Source organism: Mustela putorius, unplaced genomic scaffold (assembly GCF_011764305.1).
Source record: "Mustela putorius furo isolate JIRA1106 unplaced genomic scaffold, ASM1176430v1.1 tig00003845_pilon_pilon_pilon, whole genome shotgun sequence".
In the NCBI taxonomy this organism is placed as follows: Eukaryota; Metazoa; Chordata; class Mammalia; order Carnivora; family Mustelidae; genus Mustela; species Mustela putorius.
The window spans coordinates 79,510,485-79,537,561 of NW_025421998.1; the positions used below are offsets into that span (position 1 = coordinate 79,510,485).

The 27,077-nt window shown below is 42.6% G+C and overlaps 2 protein-coding genes across 5 annotated transcripts in view; both read left to right on the top strand.

The window, feature by feature from the left end:
- ASB15 (ankyrin repeat and SOCS box containing 15) overlaps positions 1-2,435 on the top strand; it is a 31,615-nt gene extending 29,180 nt beyond the window's left edge. For 3 of the 4 annotated variants that reach the window (XM_004741869.3, XM_013050821.2, XM_013050829.2), the window contains one exon: positions 1,379-2,435. In XM_004741869.3, coding sequence (XP_004741926.1) covers positions 1,379-1,551 — 173 coding nt within the window. In that variant the 3' untranslated portion in view covers positions 1,552-2,435. The remainder of the gene's footprint in view (positions 1-1,378) is intronic. The other variant, XM_013050832.2, reaches the window with a different exon arrangement.
- A 14,752-nt stretch (positions 2,436-17,187) lies between these two features.
- Positions 17,188-24,748, top strand: LMOD2 (leiomodin 2). Its single transcript, XM_004741862.3, has 3 exons — positions 17,188-17,601; positions 22,483-23,814; positions 24,381-24,748. The coding sequence occupies exons 1-3, from the start codon at positions 17,329-17,331 to the stop codon at positions 24,405-24,407; spliced, it is 1,632 nt and encodes a 543-aa protein (XP_004741919.1). The 5' UTR covers positions 17,188-17,328; the 3' UTR covers positions 24,408-24,748.
- The last annotated feature ends 2,329 nt before the right edge of the window (positions 24,749-27,077 follow it).

Genomic DNA, 27,077 nt, shown 5'->3' on the forward strand with positions numbered 1-27,077 from the left:
GGCTAACCACTGGATGTCAGGATTCCTCCAGACATACGTAAGACCATACATTTGCTAAAGAAGAAAATAAAATACATTTTTTTTAAAGATGGGCTTATTTTGCCTATTTGAGTAAGAATAATTTTGCCTAGTTTTTGAAAAACATTGTTTTAATTTTAAGAAGATAATTTGTTTCTAATCACAAAGGCAGTGGAAATGTGATGTCTTTTATTACTGAACTGAGTGATAGCTCACATTATTGAGTGATTACAAAGTGCCAACCAGTTTTCTAATACATAAATTAACTTATTTTTATTTTCAAACAATCCTACAAGATGGGTCGCATCATTAGCCACATTTCACAGGTGAGAATACTGAGATCACAGAGGTTAAGTTCACGGTCACACAGACACTAAGTGGCAGAGCCAGGATTTAAATCTATGCCAACAGTCCAAAGCCCACAGCTAACACCTGTGCTCTGCTGCCTTTTCATTAGCTCGTACTGCTGGAATAATATATCAGTGTTGTAATATAGAGAAAGGAAGAGTTAAAATCAAATATTTAAGTAACATTAGATTTTTTTGAAAATATAAAATGTTTGGAGAGGGTATGTGTTATGATCAGTACTGTGAATTGTGTAAAGACTGATGATTCACAGACCTGTACCCCCGAAACAAATAATACAGTATATGTTACTATAAAGCCCAGCAGGGAACAAAAAAAAATTGTTTTTAATTAAAAAAATAATAAAATAAAAACGGTAGGTTAAAAAAAAAAAAAGAGGGCGCCTGGGTGGCTCAGTGGGTTAAACCACTGCCTTCGGCTCAGGTCGTGATCTCAGGGTCCTGGAATCGAGTCCCACATCAGGCTCTTTGCTCAGCGGGGAGCCTGCTTCCTCCTCTCTCTCTCTGCCTGCCGCCTGCCTCTCTGCCTACTTGTGATCTCTCTCTGTCAAATAAATAAATAAAATCTTAAAAAAAAAATTAAAAAAAAATATAAAATGTATAGGTGTCAAACACTGAAACAAACCTAAGATTGAATCATTTCTCTCACATTATATACTCAATTCTAAAACATAAATAAGAGATGTGAGCATTTGCTTTCTTAAGTCAATTCCATTCATTCATTTAACATATCTTGGCTGAATGCCCACTATGAGCCAGATTCTTATTTTCACTGAAAGCAGCTAAACGATTGTCTTCTTGGAGACTGCATTCGGGAGGAGAGGTCTGGGATATTTAATTACACTTGGGATTTCTCTAAAATCGCCAGTTGCTAATGGGTACATACCTGTTTTTTAGAATGACTTTATTAATGTTATTCTAAAACAGTCTGTGTCTTGCAGTTCAGTCACTAATATTGTTTTTATTTTATTGTTTATTTTTCCCCAACATTTTAGAGAATCCTTGCTCATTAAAGCATTTGTGTCGGTTAAAAATTCGAAGGCTTATGGGACTCCAGCGACTCCGCCAGCCAGCCTCAATGCAGAAGCTCCCTCTACCACCAACCATCCAAAGATATATATTATTTAAAGAGTACGATCTTTATGGACAAGAGCTAAAATTGCCATGATTTAAAAGATAATATTTTAAATGTGATTTAAAAAATATTTTTAAATGGAGTTCATTCAGAATTTCTTGGCATCATTTTATATACTTAAGTGTATTTAAATCCATTAACAATTTTATAACAATCATGTGTTCTTATGGGGACACCATATTGTACATCTTTAAAGACCTTTACATTGTGATTTTTTTTAAAAAGCCGGTCAGTACTTTGTATGTGAATTTCTATTAATTATCTTCACTTCCAGCAAGTCTTCAAATTCTCCCCATCAGATGTCTCCTACAATGTCCATCTCTCCTGCATTTCTACAACAAGGAACCACTGTCTTAAACCCCCAGTTGTTGGCTCTTTCCTTCCTTTTATACCCACACCGAGCTCCTTCTTGCCTGCGGATACACACTGTCCTCTAGCTTTTGCTCCCTTTGCTCCCTTTCTCAAGGTCTTTAATAACTGCCTTGTTGCTAATTTCAATGAGCATTCTTAGTCCTTTCATCTGAGTCCTACAGCATATAGGACTCCTGTCTGCTCCTTCCTTGAAATGGCTTTCCCTTTGTTTTCAGGACACCTTGCTCTCTTGGCTCTCCCCTCACCTACCTCCCCGACCGATCGCTCCTCTCTCTGGCTGCTTTTTGTGGTGCTTCTCTCCTGCCAGCCCGTTAGTATGTGTCTTAAGCTCTGTTTTCTTCTTGTGCTGTGTTCTCTGGGAGAAATGTCATCCACGTCGATGGTTTCAATAACTAACTGTATACAGTTGGCCAGACAATTTATATCTGAAGTTCAACTCTTTCTCTCATCCTATGTAAGCAAGTGTTCTATTGGACTTTTGTTTTTTTCTAAAGATTTTATTTATTTGAGACATACACACACACACACACACACACACACACACACGGGAGAGAGGGAGAGAACAAGCAGGAAGGAGAGTCACAGAGAGAGGGAGAATCGGAGACTCTCCACTGAGCAGGGAGCCCAATGGGGCTCCGGGATCCCAGTACCCCGGGAGATCATGACCTAAGCCAAAGGCAGATGCTTAACCCACTGAGCTACCCAGGTGCCCCTCTAATAGACTTTTTTTTCCCCCAATGGACTTTTTAAACACAAAGGCACCTCAAACTCAACATGTCCCCAAATAAACTCACTACCTTCCTCCAAAAAAGGTGGGGCTCCTTGCCTATCTTCTCTAGCTCACTAGTTAAGCCCAATTATCATCAATACAGTTTCCTGAGGAAAAGCCTGGACGTCAACTCCAACCATCCCATTTGTCTTACCCAATATAGCAATTCACCAAATCCTGGTTAAGTGTGTCCCTTGAAGACATCTTCTTCTACTCAGTCTTACGGATTTGGCCCTAATTCTAGCTATTAGCTTCTTTTACCTGGGATGCAATCGTGCTGCCTAACCGGCCTTCCTGCCTGCCGTCTTGGCCCATCCCACACACGTTCTACCCACAGCATCCCAGAGGGATCTTTTACAAATCTAAGTCGAGTTTCACTCCCCTGCTTATAATCATTCCCTTTGCTCTTAGGATAAAGTCCAAAGTTCTTCCTGGCCCTTCTGATCCAAATCCCTGCCTTCCTCCTTAGCTTTATCTCTTGACTTCTCCCTCACCCCTCTCCTTTAACCATATTAAACACCTGTTAGAAGTCTGTTCTTCTAACAGTGATTCCCAGATTTTCAGATTTTATACACCTGTAGTTTCTGTCTTGTTAATTTCAAAAATAGGGTCATCTATTTTTTTTTAAAAAATCTATCATCTACTATCACTGTCATTTTATAGAAGAATGGCCATTTTAATGCCAGAAAGCCAGTTGGTCGTAAAACCAATTATTGTAATTGAATGACTTTAGTTTTGAAAAGATTTACCACATTATCTTCATTTCCTCACTGATGGGTGAAAATTTCATTCTGGCTCAGCAAATATCTGAGGTCCTTTGTTTGGGAACCACTATTCTAGAAATAGACCATACTCCTTTTTACATCGGGGTCTTTGAATTTCTTTCTGTGCCTGGAATCCTCTTTCCATCTCCTTCTCCCCCTCTCCTCCCTCCTCCAGGTGTCAGCTTAGACGATCCCTCCCCGGGAGGGGAGGTCCTAGCTCAGCACTTCTCAGGCTGGGTTTCAGGCCCCAGGTTCTCACCTGTCTGCCCCACTAGACTAGAAACTCTAGGAGGACAGGCTCTGTGTCTGTTTTGTTTTCCAGTGTTTTCTTAGAGCCAAACACATTCCCTGGAGCACAAAGTTCAACAATTATTTGTTGAATATATTGAATGAGTACATTTTGTGTAAGACCCAGACAAAAATAATCAGTGACCTCATCACTATCATGGTAAATTGATAGTTCTGAATCTGTGAATTGGCTATGTAACCTTAATCATGTAATTATTTAGATTTGTTTTTCTTAGATTTTAATAATATGTTTTCCTTATATTTATTTTTATCTTTAGAGTTACTATATTTTTCCAATGGTAATACCTGATTGATTTGTGAATTTTTAAAATTGTATTTAGTTTCAGTTATCTTTAGAAGATAAATAAGCATAAAAATAAACGTGAAATGAGAGCTACAGTGTTAACCCTCCTGTATTCCCTAGAGGATATATTTTTATATAACTTGAGCTGTAATGTATTTAATTCAAACTATAATGTTTTGTGTATAATATTGCATGATTCTTCTATTGTTCAAGTTGTGGCTAAAGGCACTGTTACCTGTAAGTATTGTTCTGAGTAAATAAAAACTCATACTGAAGATGTAAGTCTACTATCTGATATTTCAGATATTCAATAAATCAAAGCATTGACACTTTCTTCAATGTATTTTTGTGTAAGCACATTCAAGCTGCTTCAGATATTAAATAAAGTCTAGTATACTAAAGCTGTGACATTTTTCTTTAATGCATTTTATGTATGTATATTCATGAAATGTTTGAATGTAAAGATACCAGATCCTGGCCCATGTTATTAGTTTTGCAAGTGGGTCTTCTGACCCTTGTGACTCAGGAGAGAGATGTTTTCCATGAACCTGACACAACTGTTGTATCTGAAATGGATTTGACCTTTTTTTCTTATATTTTGAAGTTTCCTAACCGTGCTTTTGTTTGTGAATGGGCCGGGTGGTAAGGGGAACGAATTTCTATCTCATTAGGACTGTTTCTCCCAGAATATGTCACTTTATCTGGGAGAAGGCAACAGCTGCTTCTCCCTACTGAGCCGCAGGAAAAGCCAAGAAATGGTACCCTGGTGCCCGTTGAACCATGGCAGGATCGATATGCTAGAGTTTGGATGACATCACCCCGTGATGCCAAGATGTGCATGGTTGTTTTGGTCTCTGTGGATTTTGTTTTTTCTCAGATAGCCCACATTCAAGGATGCAGCTCTGACTTCTCGTGGGAGTGTTTCATTTAGTTTCTCAAGAAGCAATCTCAAAAGAGTATTTCCATTTCTGACTTAAAATAATTTTATAAGCACACTGAAACCAAGTGCCCACTGAAGAATGTGGTTCGGTTGTTTCAGCTGGTCACAGGATGTGTGTCTAGGCCATAGGATGACAGTGCAAAAGATAGGAGAAGGAGCGTGTTGAGCAAGGTCGCACAGCAAACACTCATGGGTAACCCTCCCTTCGATCCAGGCGTTTGAGAAATCCGTCCATATGGGTCAGACAGCATGGCAACCACAAAAAAGATAGACCCAGAGACCACAGTTAAGCGTTGACCTTTTGCCACACATTTGTGTCCAGATTTTGGCTTCAGGACACATTATTCTCACATATATAGTCACCTTCCAAGTCAGAAATAGGACATATAACAACTCTGAGCTGCTTCAAGTTTTTTATGGGTCAAAAACAAAACACTGTATGCACATATCCCTACTTTGATACACAGCACATTTTTGTGCCATATATACAGGTATTCTACATCCACACCTAAGAGCGCTGTAGTGTATTTTAGGGCCGGATAGGGCAAGAAGTGAAAATACGCACCTTGTTGTCACACAGACCTGAGTTTGAACTAGGCTCCAGCAATTATCAGCTGTTTCACTTTGAACAAGACATGAGATGAGTCTATAAATGCCAGATCTAACCTAGAGTGAGTGTCTGTGAAACTCAAGCTCTCACCATCATTACTACAGAGCTGCAGTGCCAGGGCCAAACTTGAAAAAGCCAAGAACCTTGGTCTTAGGATATGTCTGCAGATTGTCATCCTCGCACATGAAAATAAGAAAAGTCATGTTAGATATGTATATGGCATCTCACTATCGTCTATAAATACTTGGAGAAAATTCCTCGAATGTAAACTGCTGAGGACTGTCCCAATCACGGAACACCCCACCTCTGCTCTTGCTAGGAAATCCCTGATCATCAGAAAAGAAAAAGAAAGAAAGGCTTCTCAGGGGAGAAGATGTGTAGAAGGAATACTTTTCTGACCTCAGTGGCCTGTGTTTTGCAACCTCAGGGAGTGCTAGAGATGTCTGGGGATTTGCTGTTTTTGGAAGGGGACAGCCTAGTAATTTGAATCTGGGCACTGGGAGCGCCTGAGTTCTAATATCAGATTGGCTTGTGATGCCACTGGAGGCACTTGACGGGTACTCACATTCTGTGCTTGAGATTCCAGTAAATTGGGGACAGCCATTTCTCTGGCCTTGGAAGTCTTCCATCCCAGATCTCCCAGTGAGATTTAAGATAAAACTCCTTGGAAGCAGCCCATAGTGTTGAACAAGGCAGAAGGTGTAGAGGGCGCTAGTTGTGGTACTTACCATGGAATTGAGTGGGTGTGAGATACCAGTATCTGATTCTTTCTGTCTGAAGCGGCAATGGCTTCTCAAGAGAAGTATTTTGTTTGTTTGGTAAGAAGTCAGTGGTCAACAATCTATGTTCCCGAATGTCTGAACACCCCTGAATATCTAGTTACCCCAATTGGTTTAATATTGTTTCAATGAAGAGACAATTTTAAGCCCCTTTGACTGGAGGATGGTAACATTTGCTTAGGTTTGACTCATGAGAAGGCCCTCAACCTGGCTCAGCTCTGCCCCCAGACCTTTCTCCAGGGCTCTGCTCTGCACAGTCACTAGAAGTACCCAAGAGACTACACCAAATTGTGGAATGGAGGATTCCCTGATCAAATCTGACCCTCTACTTTACTGAGTCCGATTTCCTACAGGGATTCTAGGATATCCGAAAACCCTCTCTTCAACAGCAAACACCCTTTGGCTTGACAATCAGAAGGTTTAGAATGCAAGTAAAGTTCAGAGAAGTGAATGATATCAAAAACCTTTCTAAGTAACAGGCTTGAGTGAGAAAAAGATGGTGAGAACGCCAAGTCGGTACAAGGAAACAGGTAAATCTTTCCTATAGATCAGAAGTTGAATCATTTGTTCTATGAATGTGGACAGAATCTTGAAAAACTGCTAATTTATTTTTAATATGGTCCAGAAACACGACTTCATAACAGTGCCTTTCATTGCCCAGCATTGCCTTTCATCCACTGACCGCCTCATTCTTGATTCTTAGGACTAGGGGAGGAGCAGGGACGGGAAGATGTCAATTACCTGCAATAAGGAAAACCACCTTACATTTAACTAAGGCAGTAAATACCAGAGCTAGAACTCAGCCTGAAACTCCTGCCTCCAAATCCCAAGCTCTCACCACCCCCATCATGTTTAGTTCAGATCAGGAGAGCCTTGTTATTTGTTATTATGAAATAGCCAAAAAGAGCAAACGATCTTGAGTGTCCACAGACTGACCAATGAATACATACAGCGTGGTGTATCCATGCAATGACATTCTACTTAGCAACACGCTACAATGGGGACGCATCTGAAAAACATGGGTTAGGTGAAGGAAGTCAGGCACAGAAGAACACTACTGTTTGATTCCATGTATATAAAATGGCCAGACAAAACAAATATATTGAGACAGAAAATGGGTTCGTGGTTGCCAGGGGTGGGGGGCGGTGAGAGCCAATGCCGACTGCAGAGGGGAGCTCTGAGGGGTGCTGGGAATGTTCCACATTTACACCTTGGTATATCACCGTTGAACTTCACACTTACAGGGAGTGAGTTTTATGGTCTCTAAACTAATCTGAATAAATTGCTTTCGAAAAACAGGAGGCCCAAGTCTCACTGACAGGTGATGCCCTGTTTACAGTTTCCGGGAGGTAGCTCGACTGAACAATGCAATCATCTGGCTCAGACGGAAGCACTTGGTTCTTGTGCGAGCAGCACATGATTTATTCGTTTTGCGCTGTTGATAAGACCATTAAAAGCAGATGACACAGCATTCAAGGGCAGCGCCATGCTTGCTGCCTTCACCGGTCTCACCGGCCCTCAATCCTGGCAAATGCCGCCTTTCTGCCAACCTCTGCCATTCACGCGGATTGTCACATGACTCTCCCATGTTTTATTATTGTTGTCGTTATTGCTATTGCAAAACATAGAGAAACATACACATTGGATAGCTAAGAAAAAGGTTTCCTGCTCTATTGAGGGCACAAATTGGCAAGGGATTGTGTTACCCGTGGGTCAGGGCTATTGTGACACCCCTGAAAACTAGCTCCGGTTCCCTGGGGGCTCCGGGGAAAGGGGAACAAGGAGAAGGGGGTGGCATTCAGGAACGAGTGCCGGGGAAAGGAGACAAGGCAATCATTCAAAAGGCCGTGAATCTCAAGGACACAGGAGAACTATCAAGGTGAAAGTCAGTGAGGGACTGTGAGTCTGTGAAAAGACGGTGCCTTTGATTTTCATGATACAACAGCAAATGAGAAAGCTCAGTAACCAGCTAGCTCTCTCAAGCACGATCTGTCCCATTCCTGGGTACAACGAGTCCCCCTATGCCTGTGCTCTTGCTCTGAATTTAACTTTTGAGCCAATCTTTATAGCAGGATGTCAGCTTTTCTGCCCTTGAAGACACCACTTCCCTGCAGGACTTGTGAACCTGAAAGGGGAGCCATCCCAAGGAACAGAGTCATGTCTTGGGAGTTGGCCCTCCGTCCACCTCATTCCTCCGGATACCACAGGGAGCAAATCTGCCCCAACCGGTAATATCAACCCTCGAGGTAACAGATAACTGGTTACTGAAATGAGTGGAAGTTCAGACCTTCCAGGACACCCCAAGTAAAATTTCTTTTATTAAAACTCCACATAACATATGTCAAATCTGCTCTCGTTTCACAAGTGCAATTCCGTACTCATGATCTGCGCCTTAAGATGAAAGACCGGACGGATGAAGTTCAGCTGTTCATTCCTCGCTCTGCAATTTTTTTCTGGAAGTCGTTTTTCTGCCCTTCTGGTTTTCACGTGATCAGTGTACCTGTCCGTCTACTTGCATGGGGCTCACCTCTTCATGTTCGAACTGGTTCCACAAATGACCACTGGACGTGCTCCATGTAAGGCAAAGCATCAGAGGCTCCATTAAAAATTTCTGTTTTTCATCCCATCTGTCTTTCAATTCGGTACATTTTGAAATGATACACGAGGAAATCTCCATGTGAGAAGCAGCTTGGACTGCTGGCACACCACCGCGAGTATCTCTGACCAGCTGGGTCTGCTTCAGAGGTTTCTGGAACCTCTCAGAACCTCAGAACCCGTTCTCGTCCTTCGTAAAGCAGAAGCAACAGTATCTCTTTCAGCGAGGACTGCCTTACACGCAGCAAGTGGGGGCGACACGCAATGATTCCACAGAGGTCGTGCTGGTTCATAAGACTGCCCGGCGCGTCGTCCGTGAAAGCATGTTGTGAACGGCAGTTGTTATACAATTGCAAGATATTATTTTTATAAATAGCTCTAATAATTTTAAATTTGACTCATGCTCCCTACATAAGTTGGCTTCGCTTGGAGATCGGCTTGACTGCCAGGCCTCAGAGTGAAGACTTGATAAGGGTGTTGCCAGTTCTCATCTGAACCCCGTGGCCTGTTTGGTGGTTGTGTGTGCAGAGCCTGCCCTTTGCCTGACGTTCCCCCGGGGAGCTATCTGAGCCGCTCCCGGCACACAGGCAGGGAAGTCGGAAGCGTCCCTTCCTTAGGGGTCGTGACTCGCTTACTCGTCCAGCAGCCTTGGGACACCCCGTCGGCAGGAAATGCTGGAAACCCAAATCCTTCTGTGTAAGTTGTAAAATAGGTTACATCAAGTCAGAAAGCAATCTTGCACCTGTACACTGAAAGGGATTAGAAAGGCCTTAACAGAGGGGAAGGGGTGGGGTGGAGGGAGGGTCGAAGCGAGTAACAATTTGTTAACAGTAGATAGACCCCTGACATCGGTGAGAATGAGAGGATTTCCAGTTTGCCGATTTTGCACATGACACTATGATTTCCATGTTTCCTCACTGGCAAACTGAGGGCAATTTAAAGAAGAAAGGTCTCCATGAAAGGAGCAACAATGCCATCATGAGACACAAACGCTTCGGTGGCCAGAAGGACTCGCTCTTAGTTGGAGACCACACTCACAGGCAGACTGGCCATAAAGTGGGGGCTTCTGTGCCCATGTGAGTATTGGGGTTCACAGGAGGAGTAGGGTGTTGTGGGGGCAGGGGAGCCGAGAAGCTAGATTACAATTAGGCAGCCCTTCTACAGAAGCCTTTTTTTTTTTTTTTTAAAGATTTTTCTTATTTATTTGACAGAGAGGTACAGCAAGATAGGAAATCACAAACAGGGAGTGGGAGAGAGAGAACAGGTTTCTCACGGAGCAGGGAGCCCAACCCGGGGCTCCATCCCAGGACCCCAGGATCACAACCTGAGCCGAAGTCAGACGGTTAACTACTAAGCCATCCAGACACTCCTTCTACAAGACTTTTTGGTAAACTGCTTAACAAGACCTCAATAAAAGCAGCTCAAATCACCTAAGACCCAGTCGTTGGTCATGATTCTATTATTGCTTTAAGGATAGCTTCACTTTCATAACTAATTATGTATTTATAATTTTATACGATTATTCTTTTTTTTTTTTAAAGATTTTATTTATTTGACAGGCAGAGATCACAAGTAGGCAGAGGTGCAGGCAGAGAGAGGGGAGGAAGCAGGTTCCCCGCTGAGCAGAGAGCCCAATGTGGGGCTCAATCCCAGGACCCCGAGATCATGACCCGAGCCGAAGGCAGAGGATTTAACCACTGAGCCACCCAGGCGCCCCTATACAATTATTCTTAAAGTGGGGTTTAACACTGGATAATCTCCAGGCTCTAGAAGACTTGGATCCACTCTTGCTTATGCAATATTTCACCTGTTTTTTGTTTTTTTTTTAACATACTTCTTGAACACCTAATAATGATGAAAAAGCCTTGGGGACAATGCATGGGGCAGGCGTGGCCCCTCCCCTTTGAGAAAAATGCCTTTGGGGCAAAGATCCATTTGAAACAAGTCATCCTAAGTGGGATGCTGCCCGAATGCAGTCTGTGGGAGCGGGGAACACTGAGCTGGCCCCGGCAGCAGGAGAAGCCTCTCCTTGGGAGACTTACTTAAGACCCAGGCCTGGAGCCTGGTAGAAGAGGCAAGGGCATTCCAGGCACAGGGTGGAGCATGGACAATGGCCTGGGGATGATGGAGCAGACATCGGGAGTTCAGAAGCCCAGTGTGAGAGTTGCAGGAAGTGACCGCAGCTGAGACTTGTGATGTCAGTAAGGCCCGGTGCTGGAGGGGCCAGAGGGCACAGTAAAGATCCTGTCCCAAGGACAATGGAAGCCATTCAAGGATTTTAAACAACGAATGACCCAAGGAGATTGGTGTTTTTAAAAGGTTACTCTGTTACGAGTACACTTATGTAGATGAGCACTGAGTAATGTACAGAATTATTGAATCTCTATATTGTACTAATATAATGACTGAAACTAATATAACATTGTGTGTAAACTATACTGGAATTTTTAAAAAAAGGTTACTTTGTCTGTACTGCGGAAAGGGGGAAAATGTCAGTCTTCCAGGAAAATGAGGACAGCAGCTTGGACTCAAGTTCAGGCAAAGAGGAAGTCAAAAATGAAGCAGGAATTCAAGAGCTGTTTAAAGTCTGGGAGTCTGGGCCTTGTTGATTAACTATGCCCACTTCGGCAAGAGGAAGCCAAAGGTCACACACAGGCTCCAGGAACTGGGGTGGGGGTGGGGAGGATGCCACTTTCAGAAATGAGGAAGCCTGAGCTTGGGATAGGGGAGGCAGAAAGAGGGAAATCACGATACTGGTTTGAGGCAGGTAGAGTTCTAGGTGACAGCGAGACACCCAGAGGCAAATTTTAGTGCAGTAAAATAACACGTCATTGTAAATCTGGACCTTTGGAGTCTTTCCACATCACTGAAACTACTCATATGAAACCTGTGACTGACAAGGTCCGACTGCAGAATAAAACAGTGGACACAGGGAAATGAGATTTTTAATTAAAGAGATTCAAGTCATTCATTTTGCTCTATTATGTGGTTATCAACAAAAATGCCTATGTATTTTGAAATACAAAGAATTCCTGAAGTGACCAAATTCTTCCTGAAATTTGGAGGTTATCAAAGAAAATGCAGAAACAATTGTTAGGTCCTCACAACACTTCCAAACATTGAGAGCCAAAAGTATATAACCCACAAGTGAAGGAACTCACTTTCAGGCAGAGGGTCTCCTGCCTCGTGGAGTGTTGGGCTGATGCAGTTCTTACGTCCAAGAGGAGGCAGGAGGTCTCCTATGACTGCCTACAAGTACTGTTCACTGAAATACCAGATCTGCAGGATGGGTATTGCTGACTTTTGAAGGTGCTCATGAGTTTTGCTCCTGTTGAGCTTCCATTAACATTAAGACACTTGCTGGGATTAAGAGTTGCCTGTATGTAAGAGGGCAAACTGTGGCTCAGGGATAACATCGAAGACTTCCACTTAACAGCAGATGATAATAAAGTCCAAAACTCCTTGACATGGCTTTCAAGTAAAAAGTATTCAACATCTATATGCCTCTACCATGAGGCCGGTGGCTGTTAAAAAGGAAGAAGAAGAAGAAGAAGAAGAAGAAGAAGAAGGGATACCTGGGTGGCTCAGTCAATTAAGCATCTGCTTTTGGCTCAGGTCATGATCCCCAGGTCCTGGGATTGAGCCCCGAGTCAGGCTCCCTGCTCAGCAGAAAAGAGAACTTGCTTCTCCCTCTGCCTGCCACTCCACCTGCTTGTGCGCTATCTCTGACAAATGAATAAATAAAATCTTTTTTTAAAAGAAAAAAGAAGAAGTAAGACTGGTGGGCAAGATACCAAGGCATTCTCCTGGAAATAGTCCATGAGCTAGGGTCAGTTTCTGCCCATCTCCACTTCCTCCCCACCCCTAAGCAGAAGAATGCCCTGGGTTTTGTTTTTATGCTTTCATACTCCTGTGCATTTGCTCCGAGTCTGCTGTCTCTGCTTGGAAAGCTTGTTATCAGCTTCTGTGCCTTCTCCAACTACCCACCCCCCCACGTGGGCTGCACTGCTTCTTCATCTGTACTCCATGTCTCTCCTTTTGCGGGCACCTTGGCTGAGCTGTCCCTGCACTGTGTTACTGTCAGCTGTCTGCCTCTCTCCCAGGAGTGTGAACTCCTGAGGGCAGGGACCAGATCAATTTCTATTTTTCTGTTTGTAATCCTAGCTTCCAGCACAGTACCTGTCCACACAGCCGGCACTTAGTAAATGTGTGTTGGATAAACAAATGGATGCTAGCATTTCCAAGACGAAACCAAAAGAGAAAAAAGACTGAAAGAGCAAACTCTCTTTTTACTAAAACGGAAATTGCCGATATAGTGTGAAATGGTGGGTGTCTGTGAATCAAGAACCATGAAAATAATTCTCCTGAGGATAGATAATTTTTTAACAAAAGATGCTAATCGTCAAAAGGCTGGTACATTATTGACTTTAAAGCAATTCAACCCCAAAACACAATGTAATCAAGTAAAAAAAAAAAAAAAAATCCTGACATAGAAAATGCCAATGCCTGGAAGACATTTGATTGGATTTTTTTTTTTTTTCCTTCAAGGTAGACATTTGTAAAGAAATCTTAATAATTCATCATACTTAAGTCTGGCCAGGCTCAGGTAGTCATGTTTAACTGCTCAGCAGAATTTCATCCAATGGATTTAAAGTTTGTGGGGATTCCAGGGAACTAAGATCATCCAGGAATTGTAATTATTATGGTAACCAGAGTGATTAGATTAGGATATCTAAGGACCATTGTTCTGAAGGTACTGTCCTTGAGAGGCCATAATATTTTTTCTCAGTAATGCTGTCACAGAGCAAAACTCTTCCAGATTCATTTCTCAAGTCATTCATTAGCCATCCAAGATTTGAGAAAAGAAAGTCATGTAAGACTCCATTTATTTTGAGTTGTTCCAATGAGAACGCTAAACTATATTGGGTGATCTTCAAGAGATTAGTTTCAACACAATTGAAAGAAAGATTTTTTAACGATTTGAGACATCCAAATAATGAAATGGATTTTTGCTAATGTATTATTTTTACTGGAAGTGTTCAAGCAAACCCTAGATGACCACTTGTAGAAGTGATAGAAGGTTAATGTATTTCAAAGTCCCCTTGAATGCTGAGAATCTGTGATTCCAAGAGTATTTGAGTAATTGTTTTATAGTCACCTTAAATGTACATTACAATCTGCATGCATTAAGCCAGGTGTGTGCTCAAACATGACCTTATTACAGACATCTTACCTGTGTGAAATATTACCCGCCCCCCAGTCTTCCTTCTTCCCTCTTACCCTGCTTTTACCCTTCTACCCTATTTCTCTCCATAGAGCTTCTGTCCAATGCTTTTTGGTTTTTATTTGTTTATTTATATATTGTTTTCCCCATCTAAGGAATGTAGGGATGCCTGGATGACTCAGTCAGTTAAATCTGTCTTTGGCTAAGGTCATGATCTCAGGTGCCTGGGATTGAGTCCCATATTGGGCTCCTTGCTCAGTAGCAAGACTGCTTCTCCCTCTGCCTCTGCTCCCCCTGCTTGTTCTCTCTCTCTCTCTCTAACAAATAAATAAATTAAAATTTTTTAAAAAGGAAAGGAAGAAAGAAAGAAAGCTCCATGAAGAAATGGATTTTGTTGGTTTTCTTCACTGCTCTAACTTCAGAAACTAAATTGAAATCTGGCAGAAAGTGTGTGTTTAATGTATTACCCAATAAAAATAATATTAAAATATTACCAAAAAATTACAAACGAGAGAGAGAGCGAGAGAGAGAGAGAAAGCAAAAGGAAGAAAGGGAGAGAGAGAGAAAAAAAACAGGATTCCACTACTTTTTGGTACATAATTATATACTCCTTGTATTTTCTTCTCATCTCTTTACTTTCAAAAATGTTTTTATATAGTTGCAATCATCATTCATCTTTTTACCTAAAATGTTTTATACAACTGAACAATCCTCATCTCATTCACCAAACTGGCTACAGTGATTTGATGTCATTTCCAAAATTCAAACCCATTTTCACATAAAAAAAGATGTGTGACCATTAAGGCTACACAAAAGGTATATGCCACAGCCCAAAGAAAACCAACAAACTCACCATTTCTAATTTCATAATCATCTCTCTCATCAGTATCATTGAAAAGAGTCATAGCTATTTTTGGAGGCAGAATACTATTATGAGCTAAGATCATAATAGCCAAAACATTCTTGCCAAAAAAAAAAAAGAAGAAGAAGAAAGTTGGAGGACTTATACCTTCTGATTTCAACACACAGGACAAAGCTACAGCAATTAAGACAATGCGGTATTGGCATAAAAAAGAGAGACATACAGATCTATAGAACAGAAGTGACCCTCCTGAAACAAGCCCTTACATTTGTGGCCAGTTAATTTTCCACAAAGGCACCCAAGCAATTCAATAGGGGAAAGTATAGTTTTTTCCCAAAGAAATGCTAAGTCAATCAGATACCTGTATGCAAAACAATGAATTTAGACCCTTATATTACACATATGCAAATACAAGTTGAAATGGGTAACGGAGCTAAATATAAACACCTAAACTGTAGAACTCTCAGAAAGAAAACATAGGAATGATCATCTCTGATCTTGGGTTAGAAAAAAATTTCTTGGCTATAACATCAAGAGCTCAAGCAGTAAATGAAAAAAAAGTTGATAAATTGGACTTCATCATTAAAAGCATTCACTCTCCAAAAGACACCAACAAACAATCACAGAATGGAAGAAAATACCTGCAAATCATAAACTTGTTAAAGTCCATAATATATTCTAGAATTCTTAAAGGCCAACAATAGGAAGATGACTCAATTTAAAATGAGTGTAAGATTTCTTCCAAAAAACATTTTATTTAAGTAGAAATGAACACATGAAATGATGCTCAACGTCACTTGTTATAAGGAATGAAAATTAAGACTTCAGGAAGATCTATTTCATGCCCACTAAAGTGGCTACAACCAGAAAGACAAGCAGGAATTAGGATGTGGAGAGACTAGAACTCATATCATTGCTGCTGAGAATGTAAGCCAGGGCAGCCATTTTGGAAAATAGTTTGGCCATTTCTTGAAAAGTTAACTATAGATGTACCATATACCTCAGCAATTCCTCTGTTATGTATCTACCCAGAAGAAATGAAAACATATGGCTACACAAAGACTTGTGTGGTAAGTGTTCACAGAATTATCTCTAACAACCCAAACTTGGAAACAACACAAGTACTCACCAACTGCTGAATGTAATTAACAAAATACGGTCTATTATGCATGTACTAAGATGTGCATATTTCTATGCACACACATTTAACAGCTCTTTATCTATCTGCATGCTAAAATGACCTGTAAACTATGTATATATATTTTCTACACTCCTAAGAATGTGGACATATATATATAATTTCATGTTATCTCTTCAGTTTTCAGGCCAGACACAAATCTGGTTCAAATTCTACTTCCACCACTCTCTAGCTCTGTGGCCATGAGCTAACTGCTTAACCTCTCTGGCTGTTGTAGTAAGATATGGATGAAAACATAACACCTGACAGGACTGTGGGATTCAAGGAGATAAAATATATAAACTGCTTAGCACTAATAAGCTATAACCCGTATTAGTATTTATCTTTCTGGAGTTTTATTTCCAAGTCTAGTTGTTTACTAATACTCTTGGTTGAGGAAAAGGAAGCCATGTTGTGCAGTGGAGAAAGGCTTCTGGCTGTCTGACTTCAAAGTGTTCATGTAAACTCTCAGAGCCTCCATTGCCAAAATCCATAAAGGAGGATAATCATCTCACAGGACTTGTTAAGACTAGTGCCTTATACCCACAAAATACAATAAACATTTGAGGTGCTGTATTAGGATAGCCTTCGGTTACCATCAATGCCACCCACAGAATGTTTTTAGAGGAACCTGAATATCCACTCATAGAGGAGTGATGTGGAGTCATTTCTCAGCCTCTGAGATTATAATCAAAGAATCTTTTCATGGCCATGGTGGTGGTAGCGAGTCATTTTCAAAATAAATTGTATTCTCCTGTTGCTTGAATACAACGTGAGAACTGTGTTACTCCCTATCTGAAGTACTCTCTGCTTGTCCTCATGAGCTATCAGGCTCAGCTAAATATGTCCCTGGCCAGTATGTTAATAATCCTCACTGGTTCTGAGACCTCCATCCACCACCGATGTGACATTCTTTGTGTTCAAATGTCTAGCTGACGTCTGCTGCTTAAAACAGCCCATGCTTTCACCCCCTCTCTGCATTGTCACGGCCCTGTATCACCGCTCTTAAAAGGCCACTCCTAGCTCTGGTTGCTGACCAGCCTGCCCACTTGCCTCCCTGCCTGCTTCTGGCCACCGTGAATGCCTGGTTCTTCAAGCTCCTTGTGGGTCTGAGAAAGCAGGGACCATGTCTACCTTTGGCTACAGGAGAGGACTTAGCAAATATGAATCCATCGATGAGGATGAACTTCTTGCTTCCCTGTCAGCTGAGGAGCTGAAGGAGCTAGAGAGGGAGTTGGAAGACATTGAACCTGATCACAGCCTTCCCGTGGGGCTAAGGCAAAAGAGTCTGACCGAGAAAACTCCCACGGGGACATTCAGCAGAGAGGCACTGATGTCCTATTGGGAAAAGGAGTCCCAAAAACTCTTGGAGAAGGAGAGGCTGGGGGAGTGTGGAAAGGTAGGCTCTCGGGTTTTTCGTTAGCTTCTCCCACCCTTGGCTCCCAACCCCCAACCCGGGAAATCTGTTTTCCCTAACTTCTCCGTCTGCTTCACTTGTCTTTTCTTAGAACCCATTTGCTCCTGCTATTGAACAATTAATTCCTCAGGCCTCCCAGCAGATCATCATATGTAAAATTCTTAGCTGGGATCCTTTGATTGACTTTTGTCAATTAAGACAGGATTCTTCCAGAGGAAAATGATCCACCAGCAAGGCATGGGTTTAGATACATTGCCAAACCTAAGTCTAACTGGAGCTGTGAGTTGCTGATGTGGCATAATATCTGTGACTTATATATATATACAAGCAGTTAAGTAAATTTATTTCCTTCTATAAAGACAGAAGTGGGTACTCTGTTTGCTTTGACGGTGATAGGTGGCTACAGTAAAAATAATTGTTTTTTCCAACACCAAGAAGTGAGCAGAGGTGGAAAGTCCATGGGGCTGAGAGCCCAGGGACCTTATTTTGAGTCCTCTTGCCATTCCTAAGTTGTGAGACCTTGAATAGGTAGTCATCTCTGTGGGGTCCCTCAAGGGAGTTGAATCCAGAGTATTTGTTTGTTTGTTTGTTTTTTGGTAAATCAAGAACCCTTTTTGAGATTTTGATAATTACAGACCTCCTTAAGATAATGTGTCTGGGTTTGTGCATACGTACACAAACTTTAATACTGAATTTCAAAATGCTAACACACACATCCCAAAACCCACCTAAGGACCCACTTATGCCTGTGTAGTTGGCCTGTAAGATTCCTTCCTACTTTATAATGGTGATCTTGAGACCTGGAAATGTTCTTTTATTAGAGCTCACGTCTGTTAAGTTTTTGTTTTCTGCCCGGTAAACAGTTACTTTGAATTTTAAGTTACTTTAAGTTACTTTCAATTTGCTTAATATGTCATTAACAGAAGAAGGTTCAAAGGACTATGCCCTGGGAAAAATAGTAATGGCAATAACAATGTTAATGCCATGTAATAAAGTCCTGAATTTGTGGGAGAACACAGGTTAGGAGCCACAGTTTCAAACCTCTGGGCTCCACCATTATCATCTCAAATCAAAATGGCCTGAAGCCAATGGCAGGACCTCCACAGGACTAATCTAGGCACTGTTAGATGATCTTGATGATAGGGTGTGTGGGCCACATTTGTAGCAAGATATGTGCGAGCCTTGTTCATGTCAATCATCACGGGAAGGGCCATTGGGATCAGGCCAGGGTCTGCCAAGGCCACAGTGGCTGCCTGCACAGAGGGGCAGAAGGGGGAGGTGAGGCCAGAGCTGGGTTGGTCAGTTCTTCCATAACCACGAAACCACGATTTTTAGAGGTCTCGTTTTTTTTTTTTTCCCTGATGTGGGAATGTGTGTAAAAAATCTGAGAAGATATATAAAATATAACATTTTTATTATAGTCCTTGGAGAATTTCCTTGATAAAAAAATGAAAATTGCCACCAAATATCCAGGACAGCCAGCCATCGTAGCAGTAACCCAGCAAAGGCATTTTCATGTCACGGTGCCTGGAGATCGGTGGGAAACCAAGGGCAGAGCCTGCTGTCAGCTATGAGGGAACCATCCTGATCCTGCCAAAGGTTTTGAGGATGCCTGCCAATGGCTTATCAGCTCAACTAGAGATGCTATGTGTTGATGAACTTGGATTCCTTCCTCAGTAGTTAACTTTTCTCCCACTATACTTCCCCAGCTAGCCAGCTGCCTCTGTACTCATAAGAAAGCTGAGCAGAGGCCTGTGGGTGGAGGGTGTAAACCCATTCCCACCACAGGACAGAGCCCCAGGCAGCCGGCAGGTGGGTGGGAGTAGGAGGGGCCATGTAACTGAGGAGTAGTGCAGAACAGACCAGAAGGAAATGGGGGGCTTGGTTATCCGGCTATTGGCTCTGTAAAGGCTTATGAAATTCATGTTCGGTGCTTGTTGAATGACAGCCTCTTCCCACTTGAGTCCACACAAATTATGCTGCCTTAAGCTCCAAAAGGCCTTGGAGACCAGAGGGTCTATAGCTCCCCTGACTGGAGTATCTGCTCGGTGTCAAGCATAGGGGCTAATAAGCTCACTCACATTATTTCATTGAATTCTCACCTTCTGCACATGAGAACTGAGACCAGGAGAGGTTAAGAAATGCAGCTGAAGTGAACAGCTTATAAGGAGAGCAGACATTCAAACCAAGGTCTGCTGGTGCCAGGAGTACCATTCTCAAAATGTGGGTGCCCACCACCTCAGCCTACCTGGGAATTTCTCAGAAGTGCTCATTCTAGGGCTTCCCCAGACCTCCTGGAGTAGGGCCCAGCATTCTGTGGTCTCACAAGCCCCCCAGGTGATGATGACACACACTACAGTTGAGGACCACTCAACCAACACCGTAGTTTCTCGGAGACCTCTCAGAGCTTTACTGACTTGACTAAAGTCAACCAGCTCTTCAGGGGTAGATCCAGAACCAACCAAAAACCATGCCTCTTGCCTCCTTGCTTGTGTAATGATGCCAGAGAGGTGATCAGGAGACATGGCTGGCCCCTTCTTGTTGCCTTCTTTATTCCTGAAGAGTGCCAACATTTGCCTTCTCTAGACCCACCCCTCAGGCCTCACCCAACCCTTATCTTCCCACCCCCATTCTCACAAGGATCAAGGTGAACTCCATGGCATGCCTCTTCCCTCCCTCCCCAGACTCTTTGCTCCCTTCTATTGTCCTTCTCCTAGATGTCCCCCACCTAGGGCAGCTAACCATCTCACATTGTCTGGGACTATCTAAGCTTAAGAACTAAAAGTCCTGCATCCTGGGAAAGCCCCAGGCGAGCCAGGGCAGTCACCAGCCCAGCCCAGGCCTGTTCCGACCTTCAGTGGCTGGTGGTCAGTGTCAGTTTAGATCCATTCAGTCAACAAGTCTTTGCTGAGCCCCTGCTATGTGCTAGGCACTGTGCTAGGTGAACAAACCAGATATGATCAACAGTCCTTTAGGAAAAATGACAAACAAGTAATTAAAATGGGTACTTTACTGGGGGTGCTACAATGCCATATATGGCAAGAATAATATAAGGGGATAATATGGGGGGGGGCGTGTCAAAGAAGGCTTCCTGGAAGAAGTGTCATGTAGATGTTACATGATGGATAACAGCTTCAGATTTTGTCCCTCAGACACATTTTGAGGGGAAAACATCTCTTGAAGATAGAGCCTAAAGGTCTTTTAAAAACCAAAGGGGATACAGTTTCATGGTGGCACGAAAAGCAGTATACCTTAGTCTTTGAGAAAGATCCTTTTCCTCCAAATACTGAAACAGCTAAAACTTCACACAAACACACATGCACGCACATGCACACAGCATCCCCCTTCCTCTTGCTCCTAAAGAGGGAGTAAATAAAGACCAGACAGCCATCCCGGGAGTGGCTGACCCCTTCCCCAGGCCATCACTTGGTGCCTGCCACTCCAAACAAGTGGATAATTGGAGGCTATCTTGTGGTAGCAACTGGGCAAACAAACCTGGAGACAGGCAGTGTTTTCCAAAGCTCATTCCACATGCCTCAGGCAGCAGAAGCCTAGGGGTAAAAGAAAAAAAAAAGTTGCCAATGTGGAGGGAATAACTAAGGCTTTGGGGGACAAGGGAGGGATTGGGGCTTTAGAAGAGACAAAAGAAAGGACTAAAAAGATTGATTTAGGGGAAATTGGACTCTGTCAACAATTTCCAGAATTTTTTTTATTTTAATCAGAAAAGATAGAAAAAAGAAAGAAGGGGTCACTCAGCTTCTTAATATAAAGTCTCATAACCTGGAAAGACAAAGAATTGAGATTGTGTTTGTCTGAAAGTCTTTCATAATTGATACATGGTAAATAATTTAAGACCATCAGGCAAGGGCAATGGGTTGCTTTAAGATTTTCTAGTGTTCTCTGCTGTTTCGCATTACGGTTAGAATCTAATTAGTGCTGGGGGCGGTTATCTCTCCCACCCCGCTTCTTCTGCAGGCCGTCTCATTTAACCCTGCACTAGCATGAGATTTCAAGCTGATTTGCAGCAAAGGGTAACCTGAAGGTTTTTCTGTGGAGCTAGGTTTTGACCTGCTGCTGCCATGAACAGGTGGCTTCCCTTCCCCATGGCAAACAGGGACAGCCGCTGGTGTCAGATGGTGTGGGGTCTCTAAGACCCTATGCCAGCCTCTACCTTACAGGTAGTTTAATGTTGGAAAAACGAAGGACCCCCAGCCTTTGCCTACAGGTACACAAGCCGGGGCACAGAGCACCTGGCGGCTGTTGCAGCTGCTACTGGAGGCGAATTTGAGGAAAAGTTTTTGAACGTTAAAAAAGGGAATCCATTAACATGTTGTATATTTTTGTTGTCATTTCTTTATTTAAGATGGCGAAGTAAGGAGAGATAGAGGAATGAGTCCAGGAGGGAGGGTTGAATTTGTTCAATTCTAAGTAGACAGGGAGTCAGATCGTTCAGAACAAGCAGTTAAGAGAATGAAAAATACAGCAAGGGTTTCCAAAGCTGAAGTTACAACTCATTTGCTCAAACTGGCAAAATGATAGTAAATTTTAATATAATAAATAGAATTCTGGATATCTATTCTGCAGAAAACGAAAGAAATGTTTGTTTTTAAAAAAAAAAAAACTGGTGAAAGTTATGCAATGGAATGTTAACCCTGGTTAGCCCAACTAGAAAGGTCAGAGGCAGGAGATGAACTGTTATTTCCCTTTTTTATTTACCAAGATATAAGTGACATATAACCTTATTTTGGTTTTAGATATACAACATAATGATTTCATATATTGCAACACCATGCATTACTTTTGTAAATTTAACAAAAATGTGCTTAAACATGACCAACTTCATCACGATACCATGCTCTTCAGGTTGCTGAAGAAGACAAAGAGGAGAGTGAGGAAGAGCTCATCTTCACTGAAACTAACAGTGAGGTTTCTGAGGAGGTGTATACAGAAGAGGAGGAGGAAGAGGAGGAGGAAGAGGAGGAGGAGGAGGAGGAGGAAGGAACAACTGAAAATGAAAAAGGCATTAATGGAACTGTAAATTATGATAGCATCGATTCTGATCACTCCAAGCCAAAGACATTTAAAAGTCAAATAGAAAACATAACTTTGACCAATGGCCACAGTGGAAGGAACACGGAGTCTCCCACCGCCATTCACCCTTGCGGAAACCCTACGGTGATCGAGGATGCCTTGGAAAAGATTAGGAACAACGACCCTGACACCACAGAGGTCAACTTGAACAACATCGAGAACATCACCTCGCAGACCCTTGCCCGCTTCGCTGAGGCCCTCAAGGGCAACACGGTGGTGAAGTCTTTCAGTCTTGCCAACACGCGCGCAGATGACAGTGCCGCCACGGCCATTGCGGAAATGCTCAAAGTCAACCAGCACATCACCAACATCAACGTGGAGTCCAACTTTATCACGGGCAAGGGGATCCTGGCCATCATGAGAGCTCTGCAGCAGAACACGGTGCTCACAGAGCTGCGCTTCCACAACCAGAGGCACATCATGGGCAGCCAGGTGGAGATGGAGATCGTCAAGCTGCTCAGGGAGAACACCACGCTGCTGAGGCTGGGCTACCATTTTGAGCTCCCAGGACCAAGAATGAGCATGACGAGCCTCCTGACGAGAAACATGGATAAACAGAGGCAGAAGCGGATGCAGGAGCAAAAACAGCAAGAGGGCTATGATGGAGGAGCCAATCTTAGGACCAAAGTGTGGCAAAGAGGAACACCTGGCTCTTCACCTTATGCATCTCCCAGACACTCTCCCTGGTCGTCCCCCAAACTCCCCAAGAAAGTCCCAACTGTGAGGAGCCGTCCTCCATCTCCTGTGGCTCCACCCCCTCCTCCGCCGCCACCACCCCCTCCGCTGCCCCCGCAGAGGCTGCCGGCTCCTCCTCCACCACCACCTCCTCCACTCCCAGAGAAAAAACTAATCACCCGAAACATTGCAGAAGTCATCAAACAACAGGAGAGTGCCCAGCGGGCATTACAAAATGGACAGAAAAAGAAAAAAGGGAAAAAGGTTAAGAAACAGCCAAACAACATCCTAAAGGAAATTAAAAATTCCCTGAGGTCAGTGCAAGAAAAGAAAATGGAAGAGAGCTCCCGACCTTCTACTCCACTCAGATCAGCTCACGACAATCTCATGGAAGCTATTCGGGGAAGCAGTATCAAACAGCTACGGCGGGTAAGTAACCCAAGAGCAGATTTGGGGGCACAGATGGAGGACGTGAGTGAGCCTTCATTGCACAATGGCACTGAAGTCACCTCTGAAAGTGTTTACTCGTGTTTAAATATTTTAGTATGCAAGAGCAAGCCTCCAGATTTGGAACACCAGGAGCAGGTCACCAGTGAGCACATTTCCATTTGAGAAGTGTGCCTGGACCCCCTTCTTAGCATCCCAGTTCTGGAAGGACCAGGACTATTTTAAGACGCTCCGACATTTAAAAATCCCGATTTGCGGGGCGCCTGGGTGGCTCAGTGGTTAAAAATCCCGATTTGCTTAATATGAAAATAGGGAATACAGTTTACACTCCAAAAAAGATTTGTCACTTGTCAAAATATTTACCCCAGAGTGGCAAGTGATTTACAACCTCATTTATAATATAAAATTTGAATATTGACTAGCACACAGCAATAATCCATACCTGAGTTTGACTCGGAGAATACTGCTAGTGACATACATACCCTACAGTTATTTTCCCCTGTATCATTTATGTTGTTTTATTGAAAGGAAATCCCCTATTTTTATAGGTGGAAGTTCCAGAAGCTCTGCGATAAACACATGATCTTAAGAAGAGGATGCAGAATCACTCAGTGGTATTAAATAAGATGCATTGTGAGATGTTTCTAAAATGCCTTCTTCAATTTGAAATGTTTCCTGACTTTAAAAATAACCTCACCCATTAATTCCAAAAAGAATTTTAGGAAACAATCGGCATGTTTCTTCTGTAAATATGAAAGTAAACTACTTTTTTTATGTTATGAGATTTGTACTGGCAAGAAGCAGGTTATTTAAAGATGCTCTTTTATCTCTGGAAGTGTTGCTAACTCTGAGCTGTAATGAGTTAATGAAATGTGCTGTTATTTTTGTAATCCCAATAAATTTGGATTGAAGTTTTTTGTTTTTTGTTTTTTGTTTTTTTAAACAAACCAATTTTTGTGTATGTGAGTTGATGTATCTGTCAGGTATGTGTGTAACATTGCCAATATTAAAAATATGACATTCTAACCCCAAAAGGGCTTGGGTCCTTAGCATTTTCCTTTCTTTGTTTTTTCATGTCCAAGAAAATTCAGAGCTCTAAAAATTCTGAATTCAAAAATTTTATTTTTTTTCCTAATTTTTAAAATATTTTATTTATTTGAGGGAGAGAGAGAACAAGTAGAACGGTGGGAAGAGTCAGGGGGAGAGGGAGAAGCAGACTCCCCACTGAGAAGGGAGCCCAACGTGGGACTCCATCCCAGGACTCTGGGGATCGTGACCTGAGCTGAAAGCAGATGCCCAACTGACTGAGCCTCCCAGGGGCCCTGAAATCAGAAATTTTCTTAAAATCTTCTTGGTAGTGAGATAAAAGCTCTAGAGAAGTCCCCAAAATGGCCGTTACCATAGTGGGTGCATTGACTTTAGAGCCAGGATGTCAGCTGACACTCCAACATTCCCAAAAGGCTGGCAGGTACCGAGGAATCAACCCGGTATTTACAACAATTTCGGGGTGGGGGGAATGAAGGAAAGTTTCTTGGTAGAGGAAATAGTGTTGGGGGAATTCTGGAAAATAGGCCCTAAATTCAGAGCTATCTTGTGGCTGATACTAAAGATTCATCAGTCTCGTCTCCCTTTGAACTCTCCTTAGATGAACCTTAGTCCAGTGGGCATCAACCTCTTTGTGCCCTACACAAATGGTGACGTGGACGTCCTCAGCACACATCCTAGGATGAAGGCACGTGTATTTCTAATTCCCAAATACTAACCGATGCCACCTCCCTCTCACCTAAGGAAGGTCTGAATTCAAATAAGAGAAAGACATTTCCGAGATTACCTTCATCCCATTCCAGTGCTCCACTCCAATTTATGAAAGCTATAAATCTCTTCTAAAGTCTTTTGTATTAACTATGATTAGCAATGTTTCCTCTGTATCCTGCAGAGTCTAACAGTGGCCCTGGCAAGCTCTCTGGGCCACCCATTCAATGATTATTTGCTCTATGTACAAAGCTTTGGATTATCTCCAATCAAGAGGATTATGTTTCACTAGGAAATTTGTCCAGTAGTTCTTGGGTCTGTTTCTTTTAGTCTGTTTCTATTGTTCTCTTAGTCGGTGAGGACCATCGATATACTCTCAGAAGCAGGGGGCCAGAGGCCTTGAGCTAAGGTCAGTGCCCTGCCTCCGTGTGGGGAGTGACTAATGCTTTCTGAACTGTTTGTATTATCTCAGGTGTATTTCCCCGCTACCACCCACCCCCACCAATTGTTGAAAGGCGCAAAACACAACAAAGTATTATGGAGCCCATCGTAAGACAGGTATGATGTGATCAGAGACTGATCAGGCACATTTATCATTCAGGAAAGACACTGCTAAAAGGTTATTTTAGAACACAGTGCTGTAAACATTCGAGGGGCTATGACTCTACTCAGCAAAGGACAGGGATGAGTTCATCCTGCCTGCAAACTCATAGAGTTTGTATGGAAACTAATTAGTTCATCCTCTATAAAGAGCTTTCAGCTCACTAGGAGAAGAGCGTCCAAGAGCAGATGAAATGTTTAGGCTGTGATTTATACTTGCACATTAATCTCTTCAAGTACACATCATCCGGCTTTGAAACAAGGCCAGGATGCTGAGTCTCGCGGCGGGTCAGGAGCCCGGCTGCCCCAGGCATTTATAACTCAGTGTCAGCAGGAGGTTGATTTAATACCTGCCCTGAGGTAGTTGCTCCAAGCGAGGGAAAGGAAGAGGTACTATCAGGCTGCAAGGCCTAGACTGAGCCGTACTGAGCACAGCAGCAAATCCGTAGGTTCTTGAAAAGACCTCCCAACCACTTCCTTTCATGTCAGAGTTTACACTATCTTTTCTTGGTTTCTCTGAGGTTTGAAAGGTGGAGTCTTATTTTCATTAATCATCAAATAGCATGGTCTAAAAGACTAAGAATTGACTTAAGAATTACAGAACTCAGAAATATGGTACAATATTAGTACCCTTGACAACTTCCACAAAGACAGATTTCTAAGTGTCTGCTGGGTTCCAGGCACTTTTCTGGATGCTGCGGAAACACAGTCAATGAAGGAGATACAATCCCTGTCCTGTAACGGACCTTCTCACTGAGGGAGCTTCCACCAGCCCTCAAATATCATGCATTCACTTACCAAGTGCCTCCCGTGTACTAGACCCTCTGCTCCTTGCTGGGGAGACCAAGTTAAACTAGAGAGTGTCTTCCACCCCAGAGCAGTGGGAATCCTGA

Excerpts from the sequence above, each read along its gene's own strand:
- LMOD2 (XM_004741862.3), top strand. The coding sequence starts at position 17,329 with ATGTCTACCTTTGGCTACAGGAGAGGACTTAGCAAATATGAATCCATC. Across the intron at positions 17,602-22,482 it reads GGCTGGGGGAGTGTGGAAAG|GTTGCTGAAGAAGACAAAGA; the intron begins GTAGGCTCTCGG and ends CATGCTCTTCAG. Across the intron at positions 23,815-24,380 it reads GTATCAAACAGCTACGGCGG|GTGGAAGTTCCAGAAGCTCT; the intron begins GTAAGTAACCCA and ends CTATTTTTATAG.